The 16,151-nt window shown below is 41.2% G+C and overlaps 1 protein-coding gene across 2 annotated transcripts in view; it reads right to left on the reverse strand.

Moving 5' to 3' along the window:
* The window catches only part of IQCA1 (IQ motif containing with AAA domain 1), a 112,189-nt gene that overhangs the window by 45,106 nt on the left and 50,932 nt on the right, over positions 1–16,151 (reverse strand). For both annotated transcript variants that reach the window (XM_052793468.1, XM_052793467.1), the window contains exons 7-8: positions 13,083–13,167; positions 5,412–5,528 (exon numbers count right to left, since the gene is read on the reverse strand). In XM_052793468.1, coding sequence (XP_052649428.1) covers positions 5,412–5,528; positions 13,083–13,167 — 202 coding nt within the window. The remainder of the gene's footprint in view (positions 1–5,411; positions 5,529–13,082; positions 13,168–16,151) is intronic.

Consider the following 16,151-nt stretch of genomic DNA (forward strand, 5'->3'; position numbering starts at 1 on the left):
TTAATCTGTAATCAGAAAGAAAAATAGTGATCTTGGTGTATCTTGCAAACCAAAATATTTTGTTTCAACTTTATCAAAACATTTTGACATTTTTCTCTCTAAAGTAAATGACATTGACATGTTCCTGAAACAGTTTAATTTCATTGAACCAGTATTTCTGATGGAAAAACTTGTCAGAAAATGATGAAAGTTTCTTCATGTTATATCAGTCATAAGTCCTCAAAATGTTATAAGGTAATAGTTATTAGTGGCAAATTAGATCGCTGTTTGGGGATGAGGTGAATGCGGATTTATGCAAGACAATGTAAGTTGTATCAGACTTTGCTAACCAACGTGTAGTCTGTAACCCCCTGGTTATCAGTAAGATATAAAGTGTAGTTCTTGGAATAAGTAAAGTGAAACAAACCCCCTATATATGCCTCTGTAATTAGGTGCCATGGCATACCTGCTATCAGCAGCTACAGTTGCAGCCAGGTCATGTGAATTATTAAATGTGTTTTTAATTAAAGTGTTGTTATAGTAATTAAACTTTGGGCCCAGAAGGGCATGCAAAACCTAAATACATTTATCACTTCTACCCTATGCTCTTTAGATGTATTTGAAAGAGATTCAGGAGTTTCTTGACTAAACATCAAGAACCATTTGGGCGAAATATAAGCAACAGTTTGAGGATTTGACACCCAGAGCTCAAATTCCCAGTACTCTAATGTATTCTCAGTTTTCGCAGGGTGTGGCATTTTGAGATTCAACCTTGGATCTTTTGCAGTAAGCAGAATCCATTCTTTTAATATTTTTCCATAATTTATAGAATATTATTAAAACATGATGTTCTAAGAGGAAATACCGATAATTGCTAATTAATTAACCCCCCCAAACAGCCTAAAAATGGGTTACTCATTTTTACCCTCTTAATAGCGTAGGACACACTAATGTTTCTTTTATTGTTACAAATAAGCCAATAAATCATTTTAATTACTAGCTTCAATGATTTTATACACTGATATAAATAATATTGTTGTGTCAGTTTCATTGATTTTAATCAAAACCACTCCAAGTCTAAAGGACAGTTGCAGAATGCTGTTCTGTATTCCCTCCTGCCTCTATTAACAGCGTAAGAGTCAATATAATATAATTTCTTTTTCCTTGAAGTCAGTTGATATATTTTTTCTATGTTCAGTTGATTGATTCCATGCTTGTTCTATGTTAAGTGCACTAAGGCACTTAGATTGAAACATATATTGTTGGTTCAAAGGAGACATATGGAAATAACAGTTTGAATATATTTCTGAAGCCTTCCAAAGCCTAGCCCACACTAGGTGATTCTCATTCAACAGCAGGGAAAATTTTGAATTGACTCCATTGTGCACTTTTGCTATGGAGATTTTTGCTAATGGGTTTCACCTAAGGACAAAATGTGCCTCACTGTTAAACATTTTTGGATGCACAGCCTTGCTCATGTTCAGTGAGACAGACAGGCTGCAGCAGGCTACTGGGCGAAGCAGTCCAGACTGGTCTGACGTGTTCTGCTATTGAGAAGAGGGATCATACGGTGCTGAAGTTGGTGGGGGTTTTTGTTTTGTTTTGTTTTTTCTTAGGTGCCCAATGGGAAATCAAATCAGCACCTTACAGAGAAAAGAAAGTGAAGTTACTTTGACATCAAATACACCTTTTTAAAGATTGCTATCTGCCTTTTCAGAAATATTTAAATTTCCTTCTGGGATCAAACTCTTGTTTTCTTTAAGTACTGAGGTTAGGAGCAGGGCTTTTTTCTGCCTGCATCACTATGACTTATAGCCTACACTTATTAATAAGAATCCTGCTGTTAGAACTTTTCAAAATACTTCTCAACTGGTCTTAGATGCTATTTTTTTTCCCCTGTCAGTATTATAACCTTGAAGAGAATGTTCCCTTTGTTCTTTCTCAATGAACCATAGAGAACCTGATATAATGGCTTAGAATTTTACTTGACAGGACTTGTGATGGCTGAAGAGATGAGAACGACATCAAGTTATAAAGCCCCAGAGCTCTATATTGGTATTTCACCCCATTTCAAAACAACCTTGTGGAGGCTGTGAGGGGATTGAGATTCATTTTTGGTATTGTTGGTTCTTATCTAGTAAAATGTGCAAAACCAACAAAAAAATCAAATTTACCCTGTGAAAGTCAGATTTTTAGGCAGATGAGTGAGTTGCTACCCAGTTTCAGAAGTTTGGGTTGGGTTTGGCAGTTTCAGCATGCCTGAACATTAATGTCTCACTTTGACTTACCTAGACTGAACTGTCTGGAACAGCCAGCCTTTTCCATTGCCTGTGCAAGACCAGAGGCATCACAGGGGTTTGTTCTGGGCCAGCTGAGTTGGGAAGGAGCGAGGACAAGGGCAAAGCCATTAGAGGACACCCTTGTGAATGCTCCCCAAAGGAACTTGTCTGTCTGAGATGTTATAGGGTTCTATAACTGTGAATGACAATGGTCTTTAAAGTCTCTAATTTCAAAAGCTTCTCTGAGCTGTTGCCTTCATACGTGTACTTTTATCTGATCTTTCCCATAGAGTTCTGCAGTGTATGTGCTGATTTAAGGGGTTACACCATGAAGCGGTCCCACAGAGCTGAACTCAGCACTAGTACAAGTCACCAGAAGTCTTATGGACAACAAACAACTTAGTATTACTTGGCTTAGGTCTGCAGGCCATTACACTTTCTCCTCTGTTGCTCCTCCAGGTTGGCTCCACTCTGCCACTAAGATACAATAAGGTGGTACCAGTAATCACCTTCCACTGTGTGTTGGGTTTTGTGGCAAGGTTTGGTAGCGGGTGGGGGTTAGAGGGGTGGCTTCAGTGAGAAGCTGCTGGAAGCTTCCCCTGTGTCCGACAGAGCCAATACCAGCCGGCTCTAAGATGGACCTGCAGCTGGCCCAGGCCGAGCCAATCAGTGATGGTGGTAGCACCTCTGGGATAACATATTTAAGATGGAAAAAAAGTTGTGGGACACACAGAAACAGCAGCCGGAGAGAGGATTGAGAACATGTAGGAGAGACAACCTTGCAGACCCCAAGGTCAGTGAAGAAGGAGGGGGGAGGAGGTGCTCCAGGTGCCGGAGCAGAGATTTCCCTGCAGCCCGTGGTGAAGACCATGGTGAGGCAGGCTGTCCCCCTGCAGCCCATGGAGGTCCACGGTGGAACAGATATCCACCTGCAGCCCATGGAGGACCCCACGCCGGAGCAGGTGGGTGCCCAAAGGAGGATGTGACCCCGTGGGAAGCCTACGCTGGAGCAGGCTCCTGGCAGGACCTGAGGATCTGTGGAGAGAGGAGCCCACGGAGCAGGTTTTTTGGCAGGACTTGTGACCCCATGGGGGATCCATGCTGGAGCAGTGTGCTCCTGAAGGACTGCACACTGTGGAAGGGACCCACGCTGGAGCAGTTCATGAAGAACTGCAGCCTGTGGGAAGGACCCATGTTGGAGAAGTTTGTGGAGGACTGTCTCCCGTGGGAGGGACCCCACGCTGGAGCAGAGGAAGAGTGTGACGAGTCCTGTCCCTGAAAAGGATGAAGCGGCACAGATAACGTGTGATGAACTGACCGTAAACCCCATTCCCCGTCCCCCTGTGCCACTGGGGGGGTGTAGGTAGAGAATCTGGGAGTGAAGTTGTGCCCGGGAAGAAGGGAGGGGAGGAGGGAAGGTGTTTTGAGATTTGGTTTTATTTCTCATTACCCTACTCTGGTTGATCCATAATAAATAGAGTTAATTCTCCCTAAGTTGAGTCTGTTTTGCCCGTGACGGTAATTGGTGAGTGATCTCTTCTGTCCTTATCTCAACCCATAAGCCCTTTGTTATATTTTCTCTCCCCTGTCCAGCTGAGGGGAAGGAGGGGGGAGTGATAGAATGGCTTTGGTATGCACCTGGTGTCCAGCCAGTGTCAACACACCACACACTGCTTGCAGCATTATGCCTTCACTAGTGCCGTGACACTGCACCCTGTGATAGTGTCACCCTGATGGCAAACTACTGCCTGAAGACAGGTGTGATAGGAACTTAAAACTCCTGTTTGCACAGGAGCAACCACTACCCTTCCTAGTTGGCAATGCAAGATCAGGCTTAAAGAGCTCAGAAAACCCATTTATGTATGCTGCTCCTTCAGCCTGCTGTGCATCTTCATCTACAAAGGGAAAGAAACACCCCCAAAACCCCACACTTTGTTTTGTATGACCCAAAAAGCATCTTTTCTGGTTGAAAACACTATTTAAGTTACAAGTCAATGCTTAGATATCTACCTCCCAACTAGATTGATGCATCCTAAATTTGTGTAGTTTAGGTTCCTTGGTAGCTGTAATGAGAGCTTTGGCCAGATTAATGGATGTTGTCCAAGAAAAGCATCTTCTGTTATATGGTTTTTCTAGGGTTAGGACTTAAAATTAATTTGTGTAAAACTTGAAGTGATGAGTAAGCTTTGCCCCAGAAAACTCACCCTTCTCCTCCACATACTTGGTGAGAGATTAATGACCCTTATTAAAAAAATACATTGTTTCAACTTTGTTTATAAAGTAAATGAGAAACAAAAGTTGCTGCTTCAGCAAAAGCCTACAATTTTTGTTGCATAGCTCACTTCTGAAGATGCCCTTTGGTCTTTCACAGGTGTTTTCCTCAGTGAAGTTGCTCCTGAAAGAATTTGGAAGCATACCTTCTGTGAAACCATACCTTAGTAATCAAAGGTTTCAGGGAGTATATCACATTAAGTGGCGTCCACTGTGACCTGAAGCAAAGAAGAGCTCATACCCTAAGAATGTGGACTGAAAATACATGACTGCTATTTACAGGCTTACAAAATATTGGCTTGCAGTACAAAAGATGCAGCTGGCCTATACGGAACTGTACCTATAAATTAGTTTGAAATGCATGCAAGCTCTGATGCAGGTATCTGACTTGAGGCTAAGGTTCTCACTTCCTAGTTCTTGTGTGAAGGGGTGGCAGTAACTAACTTCTCTGTACCCAACACTAAAAGTGGAAATACTTGGTTAGATAGCTCAGCACCATTTTGTTATCTGCACAAAAAAAGCAACAGTGCTTTGTAAAAGTGCATGCATGCTGTCTTGGCAACAATGTCGAAGCCATAAAGAGTATTTTTCAATTCATTTGTGTCTCTCGCAGTCTGTACCTACATCAGCTCTTCCCACTGAGCTGAGTCATAGCTGTGCAAATGGTCATTCCTAAAACATGAGAAGTAAAATTCAGTTCCCCAAAATCATCAAGGTAATTGAAAGGCTGAGAGGGACTGGCTTCAGGCAGTTCCTGTGTCTTCGGAAGCCTTGATGACCAGTCTAATGTAAACTAACAGCCTCTGCCCACACATGGCTTAATAGGCTGGACTTTGTCTGTTTTCACAAACTGCTAACTCTTTTTACTCCTGGAGCTCTTACTTTCTTTCCAGTTTTCTGTGGCTTTTTTCCTTTTGTTTTTTCCTTCCCTTGTTCTTTTTTCCCCTTTTGGGCTTTTTTCTGCAAAGCCATCTTTCTGGCAGCCAGTTCTGCAGCGACCTGAAAGAGACAGAAAGGAATGTGAAGAGCTGGTCAAATATTTTCATGTGCAAGGTGTTAGATGTGCTTGTGGAGTTATGAACCAGTGTGTATTTTTCCTCCCTCGCTTTTATCTTTCCAGTATTGGGGGAACATGATATCCAATACATTGCTTGGTAGCTCTCTATGAACTCCAGAGTGGCTGACCGTTACAGAGAAGTCCTTTTAATTTATGCTGAGGGCGCTCCCATCTGCAAACTTTAACATAGATGCTGACTATCCCAATATATCATTGGAAAAGAGGTGATTTCTGTCCCAAACCATGAAGGCTTTTATAGAGTAAGACCAATTCCTGAAAGCACCCAGAAGCACAATATCCTAATGACATACAACTTAAAGTTCCCTCTGGACTTGGACTCAGATTATGAATTTGTCTTAGCGTTTCTAAGGCAGATTGATTTTATAGAGATGGATTTTGAGAGATTGCCCTGAGGCATGTCTAATTTCAATACGTGGCTAAAGACTGAAATTGTTCTGGTGTGCGAGAGAGATTGGATAGAGATATTGTGACAAACTCTGACAGATATACGTGGATTGCCCAGCATCTTTAGCCCTGCAAGCCAGTAGCAGCTGATAACTGAGTAAAGATACATAATTTTCCATAATTTTAGTTCCTGGCCATTTATATGTTATTATTTGAAAAAGATGGAGGATTAAATTTGCCGCTTCTACTGTTCTCTTGTTCCCAGGCGCCTTTCATTGTGTTCTTTTGTAAGATCATCTGCTGATGAGTGTAAATCAGAAAATCTGTGGCCACTGAAGCTTATTAATGGACCATTAATACTGATAGTACCATGAAAGAGTAGAAAATAAAAAATTTTCAGTTGTAAGACATGTTTCCTGTAACAGTAAAAATATTTATTTTCTAAAGAATGCCTTTTAATGCATTGAAGATTGGACAGTGGAAGGGAGATGACAACAAGGGCTATACTTTGCAGCCAGTGAAATTTCATTAGTAGATTTCCCCAAGCATTTCACTATCTCACATTTAATTAAATATGGTAATTTAAACCCCAAGCACCATTCAGTCATATCTTGCGGTGATAAGCAGTGAAGCATTTCATTCCCTGGGATAGATTAACAGATTGACTAGAGTTCAAAATAGGTTTTTAGTGTCCCAGCAGGCCTGTTGTATCCAAACCCAACAGAACTACTCAAAGTGTACCCTTTACTGTAGCGCTAATACCCTGCCAGAAATCCAACCTTGTCACCTCCACCCTCTGCTCTTGACTGCCTACCAAAGGGTAACCGTAACAGTTTCCAGCACCTCAGGGGTGGGTTTATCCAGCAGGATACCTGTAAGCACACATGTGATTGACAAAGGTTTTAATTTTAAACAGTGTTTTTTGAGTTCTACTGGTGATATTTTAAGTATATCCAGACTTTGATTGGAATGATTTGCTTTCATGTTTTTATACAGATGAATGATACTGCAAGGGGTTATATAGAGTTTCTGTTCTCATGAACCTGCTATAATGGGACTGAGTTGTTGAACTGTCCTCATCTTTCTGTCTTGCCTTCAACTGTTTTGTAAGGTGGCAAGAAAAAAGTTGTTTACTATTTTCAGAACTGTAGTATGAGCTATGGCGCTAACTCTTGACCTAACTGCTCACATAGGGAACAGAAAAATGGTGCTTGTAGTTAGCACTGAATGAAATATGCAGTGACAAGAAGCCACATCTAGAAATATGCACAGTGACTGCAGGCAGATGGTTGCATGCATCCAAATAACACCTGTGCAGTCTCTCTCCTGGATGCCTTGGCAATATATGTCATCAGAGGTACCAAGTAGTTTTGGTGAAATGCTCCAAAGCCATGCAGCTGGCAGTGCTGTCGGCATGTGGAGCCTGACTTTTTCTGAAGTGGCTTTCTTCTTCCCAAAAGAGAACGACAGAGTAAATATAATTTTTTTCCACGTCAGATACGTCTTCTCCTCTATGCTCCTTTGGTGCAGCTTCTCCAGCTCTGCTTTCACCTCTGCTCTAAGCAGCTTTGTAATTGCAGAGGACTGGGAGCTGGGGTGAAGCTGGCTGTGTATCTAACCTTGAATGGCTTGTACTCTTTTGTACAGAACAATTTCCCCTCCAGCTACAAGAAGATGCCTGAAGAATCTGACAAAAGAGGAGGAAAGAAAGGGAAGGGCAAGCAAAGGTTAGTTTGAGATACTAAGCAATTCACCCACATTATAATACAGGGGGTTTTGCCCTGAAGAAAACTTAATAGTGGAAATAAAAGCAGATGTCGTCTTAAATTATTTTAGACTGCCCTTTTCTTTGCTAGGTTGCCTCCTTTTGCAATGATGCTGAAAGCACTTGGCAAACTCTTAATATTGAGGAAGAGAATGTGTTTCAGTAAGAGCAGATGAATTTTAGCCTCCCCTTTTTTTTTTTTCCCTAGTCTTGATGCAGGACTCCTGTTGTGCTAGTGATGACCCTTCTCCAGTAACGTGTTCTTCTGAGGCTGAAAAGATGTATGTTCCTCTAAACTGATATTCCACAAAAGTCAAATTGACTTTTCTATTCATACATCAGTTCAAGCACGTTTCCCAACTTTTACAGAGCAAATCCCCTTTTTTGGGAAAGAGAGGGGTGCTAAAACAGAACACAGCCTGTGAATGGAAATGCCTGATACTGGTTTACATGAGCCAAGTATATGAAAACCTCTAGCTGCTAGTAGGACTCACTTATGTTCTGCTGTCCTCAGCCATAGAAAGCTTGGTATTGGCTCAAGCAAGCTGATACTTGAGGTGAATGTTCCTCCTCAAGAATAAGCCCTTCCTTCATCCTTTGAAAGAAGACCTTACTTGAACTTCTTGCCTTCTAGTGTTGTGGGCATAAATGAAAAGCAGGGATAGAGCGAGTTTGGGAATTCTGGATCTCTAGCTGTGGCAGATGAGAGCCAGTCTCAGAGCCTAGCTCTAAAACCATTTTGAACAGAAACACTTTACATGTACGTAGCCTAAGTGCTCCTGGAGAGAAAATTTGTTGTCTTTTGAGTATTAACTCTACAGGAAGAAGCTGTTTTGGAATCTAACAAAAGAAATGTTTCTTCTTCAAGAAAACAGGACTGTTTGAGATGGGAAGGGATGCCATCCCCATGTCACAGAGCAGCATGCCAAACATTGGACTGCCTATTTGCATCACTTGCACATAACATGCAGTATGCTGTAAATGTGCTTCCCCCTATCCTGCACCCCTAGCTTGAGGACACTTAATTGCAACCCTTTCTATAGGCTGATTATTCCTGTAAGTTGATATTACTTTTTTGTCAGTTGGAGATGTTATTTTCATCATGGTAGGCCTGGGACTCTGCCCAATCTAGCTAGCGGAGGGCCAGTGTTCTGAATTCATTCTCTCTTACAGGCAAATCCGCTTGTGTAGCTTTTAATAATGTAGTGTTCTCTTGGCAAGGCATTTCTGAGTGTTGTTTACTTTTGGGTGTGCACCTGCAAGCAAAGTTTAAGCTGTTTAAAACAACCCCAGTGATCTGTTTCTTGCAGGAATGAATTCAAACTGTTGGGTGGGATTTCATAGCTTCATGGGATCTTGCAACATCTTATGGTTGGCTTTAACAAGACTGCCATGCATTTCAGTCCATGATTGATAACATGCTCTAGGTTTTTTTCTATCTGGTAGATGTTGCCCAAGTGTAGTTTAACTCACCAGTTAAACTCCCTCGCTGTTCTGTTCATTTTCTGGTAAACACTTCAAAACGTTGGTCTCCATTGAATTTGTTTATGAAAAATTCGTTAGCTTTCCTTGGTGTAGGGTTTTGTTTTGTGGTTTATTTGGGGGGGGGGGGGGGGGAAGGTGGGTGGTAGAGGTGAAAAGGGATTGTTGATACTGCCTGGCTTTAGGCATACAATCTAGACTACTGACTTCAGCCAAAAGAGATCATGATCATAGGCAGTGGAGAGCCGCTGGACTAGGAGTCTACCTGCTGAATGGCTTCATTGCAGTGAGTTGTTGTCTGGAGGTGAATACATCTGTCTGTTGTGTAGCTTAACAGAGACTGAGTACTATTTCTGTCCTCCTGCATGGTTAACTTGAAATGATCACAATATTTTAAGGCTTTGAGGTGCCCAGCTCCAGCTGATGGCACTGTGTGTTTATCACTTGTGAAAATCCAGCCTGATAATTTCTACAAGGAGCATCCAGAATAGTGTGAAACAGGGGAAATAAAGGTGAGCATAACTGTAGGCATCTACTTCTATTACTGAAAAGTATACTTCATGTATTTGCTGTCAGGATAAAAGCATATTTGCACAATGCTGGATACAAAAAAGTACAACTCCACAGAGCCTCTTGAGTCCTTCTCTGACACTTTAAAGCTACTTGTGATATATTCATTTGGTAAAAACAAGTAAGATCTTATATTTGGGGGTGTGTGTGTGAATACTGCAGTACCTCATTGCATAAAAGCATTTTACTGTCCCTACCTGGGAAATAGTCAGGGTTACTAACTAAATATTAACTAACTACTGGGGATCTCTCGCACTGCCGTTTACAATCAAACTGATTACTGGGATTCATGGGGATCTTTAGGTGTTGGTAATAATGAATACTAATTAGCAGCACAGTATTGCACAGAGTGCTAAGCGAGGATCAGGAGTATATGTTTGCACAGCAGCTAACATACTTTTTCTCACCCTTTCTTTAGGTGCTGCTGGATCAGATACTGCGATTACAGTAATGTGAAAATGACTTTGTCCTCCATGCAGCAATTGAATGTACAACCAAAATCTTGGTAAGTAAGCATCTTTTTTTTTTTTTTCTCTGATAAGTTATTTAATATTGGAAATGAGGGGAAGTTGGGAGAGGGGGAATGCCTGCTAAATGGCAGCTCTCTTGGCTTATTTTCATGATGATGAGACTTAACGAACTACAGGAAGAGATCATAATTTTGTTGGCAGCAGAATAAGGGCAAAGCTAAAAATTGTCACATCTGATGATTATTCCTTCAGAGGAAAACATAAAAAACCCATTAGGGATAGACAACTGAACAGATGCAGGGAGATTACACTGATGTCTCACAACCTTAAATTTCTCTTAAAGATTATGTAAAGTAGAGAAAAGCTTCTTTTCAGTCAAGAGACTGTATGTATTCTTCTGACTAAACCACCAAGTACTTTGCATTGGGATCTCTTTGGCACATCTTTTTGAAAGGTATTTGTAAAATGTCATGAAAGCAGGTTGTGTAGAAGGCCAGCTACATTACAAAGTCAAGTAAGGTCAGAGTTGTCAAAGGATAAAGAAATATAGAATATATAATAATGCAGCAATGGTTCGTGAAGTGATTAATTTGTATTTTATTTTCCCCAAAGTGTCTTTACCTAAGTCTTATAAAATGCTCACTTTTTAAATACAGTTCAGTGTGGATTTTTCATGGAGTTTAACTTGGGAGTAACCAACCCATTCACAGAAGCTAATATATACAAGAGGTGAAATCTTGTCTCCCCCGAAGTCAAGGACAAAACTCCCATTAACTTCAATGGGGCCAGGATTTCATTTACTATGTTGCCCAGTAGACCAGTGTGGAACAAAACCAGTTGCCTTAGGGATTTTTAATATGCAGCTGACTCAGTTGAAAAAAAATGCTTTACTTCTCTGACATTCAGGTAAAATCATGATCGTACTGAACTTTCTTTTGCCAACTGCACCCTGGATATCTGTTAAGGTTATATTACATGCATTCTGCTCTCAGTTGTGCTGGCTAAAAAGGGAGGAAAAACAGAACCAAAAATCTTTGAAAATCAGATAATTGCTAGTGAAAATTTGTTGGGAAAAGAGAGGCAATTTTTTTTTCTTCCAGGTATTTTTCTTTTACGCAGGGAAAACGGGCAGTAAAGCAATCTCTCTAGACTTTTGGCTTCATTTATATATTTTTTTTATGCAAAGAGAAAGCAGATGCCCTGGAACAACAGCAAAATACCTGAAGGTAGGAATTCAAAGCTGGGAGTAGGACAGGAAGAATATATTTCTCCAGAATCTACTACCATATCCAGTTTTGCTCAGTATAATTTCTTGTAACATTTTTCTTTGAGTTGTGTTTATCCTTGTTGGTGGTAGCAGGTCTAATTAGCATCGTGTTCCCTAAAGTCTCCTCCAGAAATAAGCCATACTTGCTGGGTGGCTCCCCTGCTGCTCAGTGCAGCCAACAAAGCCTTCTTGACTCGTCGTGTGTTTCTACTTTAGAAGCTGAAAACTTAACTTGTGGGTCTCCTTCACTCTGTCTGGGACTGAACAACTGAGTGGCTTAGACACAGAGTCCAGCAGGGTTGACCTTGGCGTACTCTGAACTTGGCTAAAACCAGGAGCATGCCCTGAGCTCAGTTTTAGTGAGGCATGGAGAGCTGCTTGTAGCAGTTTCCTTGCGTATTTTTGTAAGCAAAGTAACTAATGGTTAGAGTACTGTGCTTTATGCTGGACTAGTCTGTATTTACCACTCCTCAAACCACACAGAGACTGCTACTATGCCCCAGGCTTTTCCCTATGATTCCAGGAAGGAGTGAATCCAAAAATATTGTTTTACCATACTTGCGCCAGATCATCAGTTCAGGCAGCTGATGAACACAACAGCCTGTCTCAACAGGGGAGCTTTAAGGACTAGTGAGGTTAGGTTTTGACCAGTTAGTTTTCCTAGTCCTCTGGCAGCCACCACGCCTGGTTCACTCAGGGGCCAAATCCTGCTCCTGTGTGCAGGGCTTCCTGTTTATAATTTCCCTCAACAGACTCATCATCTTGCTAAGATCATTGTGGTGGGTGGAAACGGCTCTGAGTGCTGACCACTGCCTTTACTGTCTCAGCTGGTCTTAATCACTTTCTCAGTGTGACACCCAGATGATCAGAGGAAGAGATTACCAGCCACTTCTACTACCCAGAGAAGTCAGAGAGGGATTTTACCAGGAAAAACAACAGAGTTCACTATAAGAAACATACTTCCTTCACTTGAATATTCAAGCTCGCTTAATGGATCCTTGGCAGTAAATCAAGGTTTAGGCCTGCCTGCATAAGAAGCTCTTCTCTGCTTAAACTAATTATTGCTAGACTGTGCTGATACTGAATGCAAACACACTGGAACCAATTTCAGCCTCTGGGGTAGCTTTGGAGGCCTATTTTAAACCGAGGGTCTTTAAATTGTTTAATATATATTTCTACTAGTAGCTAGCACCAGTCTAACAACCTGGATTTTGCAACAGGAGAGCAACTCTTTGCAGCTGAGCCCTTTCCTCTTAGCTCCCTCAGACATTTATCTGTCTGTAACTTTCGTGCCTGAGTACTTTCTGCCATGACTAAGTGGGTGCACATCCTGAAAGGGAACAAATTTTGGTATGTGACTTCCGTGGTTTACCCTGGAAGAAAACAATCCTTTTACTTGCAGCAAAAAGCTTTTTAACTGTAAGGTTCCTGGAATACAAGAGGCCATTGTCATGAAAAATTGCTACTTAAACAGATATATTTTGTGGCAATTCCTTCCCAATCCCATTTACCTTTTTCATTAACAGGGTGACAGTACCTGCTCTGGAGTTTTTTGAGAAAGAATAGCCATTGAACCTCCTGCCTCTTCAGTGGGGTAGTCGGGAAACTTGCCTATGATATGCCTGTGTGAGAAACAAAAGTGGAAAAGGAATTAATCCATGCTTTTTCATCTGGTTGACAAAGATGTTAGATGGTGGGGCAGCATACCCTCCCTCACCTCCTATTCAAAAAACAGAGAGCTGGATCGCTTCTCATGACAGTCCAGTAAACTCATTAGAACAGTTACCAACCCATGCCTCTTGTCCCATGGGCCATCAAACACTGAAAGCTCTTGGGGGACTTCTTAGGACTGCACGTCACTTTGTACCCGAGAGACTTAGCTTAAAGTATTTACATTTATAGCTCTGCTCTCTGCTTTTAACAGCCAGCTTCTTAAAAAAAATTAATTTTATTTAAATCAGGTTTTGATCTATAAATTCCAGATTGTATTTCTGTGTGAGGATCTCCACCCTCAAAAATTTCTAACGTATTTGCACAATTAGGTGGTGATGGAAACTGGCGAGGGGGCAAGAAGTGACTTTGTGGTAAGGTTTCACAGATGGCACAGATAAGATATGATGCTTCCACACCTTTCAGAAAGAGATTAAAAGATATAAATAATAACTATAGACCAAAGGCCATTTGTATTGATAAGACACTTTTAACTTCTTTCACTTTTGTAGCTTTTTGGATTATATCAGTAAGATTTTCTGTTTGTTTGATAATATCAGGAAGACTTTCTGTTCCAAAGAAAATTCTGACACTTCAGAAAAATCCTTGTGCTACTTTCAAATAGAATGGTAATGTTTCCTCTAAATGAAACAAAATTTCCCTTGAGAAGAATATAGCTCAGAAAGGTCAATGTGATTCATAAAAATTGCTTTCTTTTTTTTTTAGAACAACTGGTACCTTAAGGGACTTTCCTAGTCTACTGTTAAGCATTAGACTCAATTTCAAACCGAGATCCTTGGAACAGAGCATCTGTTACGTTTCTATAGTACCATGTGTAGGGTTTGGATCCTAGCTAGTATTAATGTAATACCAATTACAAAAGAATAAACAAACATTCATCTGTGATCGTAAGCTCCGACTTGCATGTTCAACAATTACTAGTTTTATATGCAAACAGATGCAAAACTTTGGTCATTGCATTCCCAGAAACCAGTCCGAATGAACAAAGGGCTGTCATTGTTAGTGTATTTTTTTTTTTTAAATCTAGTAAGAATGGGATTTTGGCCTCAAAAACCTGCATCATCTAGTTTGTTTAATGTTAGATCATGTTTCCTTTTTTTACAAACAGCCAGAAAATAGCTCAATTTTGTTAAATGCAGTCTTGTTTTAAATGCTGCTACGAGTCTGGGTTACAGCAACAAAACCTGATATTAAGGTTGTTGCTGCTTTACTAATGCCAGCTGGGAGGAAGGAAAGGCAATGTGCACTGCAGGTGAAGAATCAGTTTGGAGTCCACTGCCCCCTGAATGTGGTATCAGTGCCAGCTTTCAATATTTATTAGTGTTACATTTGGTAGTTGTATTAGCTTTTTCACTTCTAAATCATTTATAGCTCTTAAAGACAGAAGTATTTACCCTGTGGGTATGTATGATGAGTGTATATTTGAGTGCTGTAGAAATTCTAAAATCCTGAAATTTGGAAGTGGGTTCCAGTTTGTTTATAATCTGTATTTTCTGTGTGATTCTTCTGCTCACAGCTGGTGCAGCTGTTTGGCGTGACATGGTTCATCTCATCTTTTTGTAGCAGCTACAGCAAGTGCTATGTTGAAAAATAACTTGAGGTGAGGAGAAGGCAATGCTAATCTTTTCACACAAGTGGAAGAAAAGTGTCAGCCACTTACTAACCAGTCAGCTGCACAAGGACTGGGTCTTCTGTTGAAGGTAATGCAGAATATAAGTTCCCATGGTCATCAGTGACTCTGAGAGCAGACAGCTACCACACATTTCAGTTGTGCTAATTCTTCAGGGACATCTGTTTTTTTCTTTCTGGACTTCATCCTTTCCTGTGTACTGTTGTTTAGCATATCAATTGCTGTCTGATGGTCAGCTAGTAGTATTCTGAAGGCTCATTTTCCTATCCAACTTCTTGTGGGTCTTCCTCTTTATCTTCTAGGTTTAAACAACTACAACTTCAATCTTGTAATGCCTGTAAAGCATGCACATGCATGACCCTTATAGACAAATTCCTCTCTTGATGAAACCCCCTGAGTTCAGAGGTTAAACCAGGGATTCATTTGGCCTGTAAATCTGCACAGAAAAATGCAGTCATTGATCTTCCTGGTCAAAAGTCCATTTTAAACGTAATGAATCTCAATTTTCATTCTCCATTCACTGTTTGGCAGCATTCTACTCAGAACCATCACAATGGGTTGTCTCATGCATTTGTCATAAGATGATAATGTGGACTCAACTGGACATAAACTAGGTGATTCTTCCCCTCTACTCTGCTCTCATGAGACCCCACCTGGAGTACTGTGTTCCGCTCTGGGCCCCCAACATAAGAAGGACCTGGACCTGATGGAGCGGATCCAGAGGAGGGCCACGAAGATGATCAGAGAGCTGGAGAGCCTCTCCTGCGATGACAGGCTGAGAGAGTTGGGGTTGTTCAACCTGGAGAAGAGAAGGCTCTGGGGACACCTTATAGCAGCCTTCCAGTCCCTAAAGGGGGCCTACAAGAAAGCTGGAGATGGACTTTTTACAAGGGCATGTAGTGATAGGACAAGGGATAATGGCTTTATACTGAAAGAGGGTAGAATTAGATTAGATGTAAGGAAGAATTTCTTCACTGTGAGGGTGGTGAGACACTGGCACAGGTTGCCCAGAGAAGTGGATGCCCCATCCCTTGGAAGGGTTCAAGGCCAGGTTGGATGGGGCTTTGAGCAACCTGGTCTAGTGGAAGGTGTCCCTGCCCATGGCAGGGGGGTTGGAACTAGATGATCTTCAAGGTCCCTTCCAACCCAAACCATTCTATGATTCATTCTATGATTCTATTTTGTATAAGCTTGTTTTACAGTTGATATTGGCAAAACACCAGGATGAAATGAGCAGCTAGCATG

This window comes from Harpia harpyja, chromosome 7 (genome assembly GCF_026419915.1).
Source record: "Harpia harpyja isolate bHarHar1 chromosome 7, bHarHar1 primary haplotype, whole genome shotgun sequence".
NCBI classification, from domain to species: domain Eukaryota; kingdom Metazoa; phylum Chordata; class Aves; order Accipitriformes; family Accipitridae; genus Harpia; species Harpia harpyja.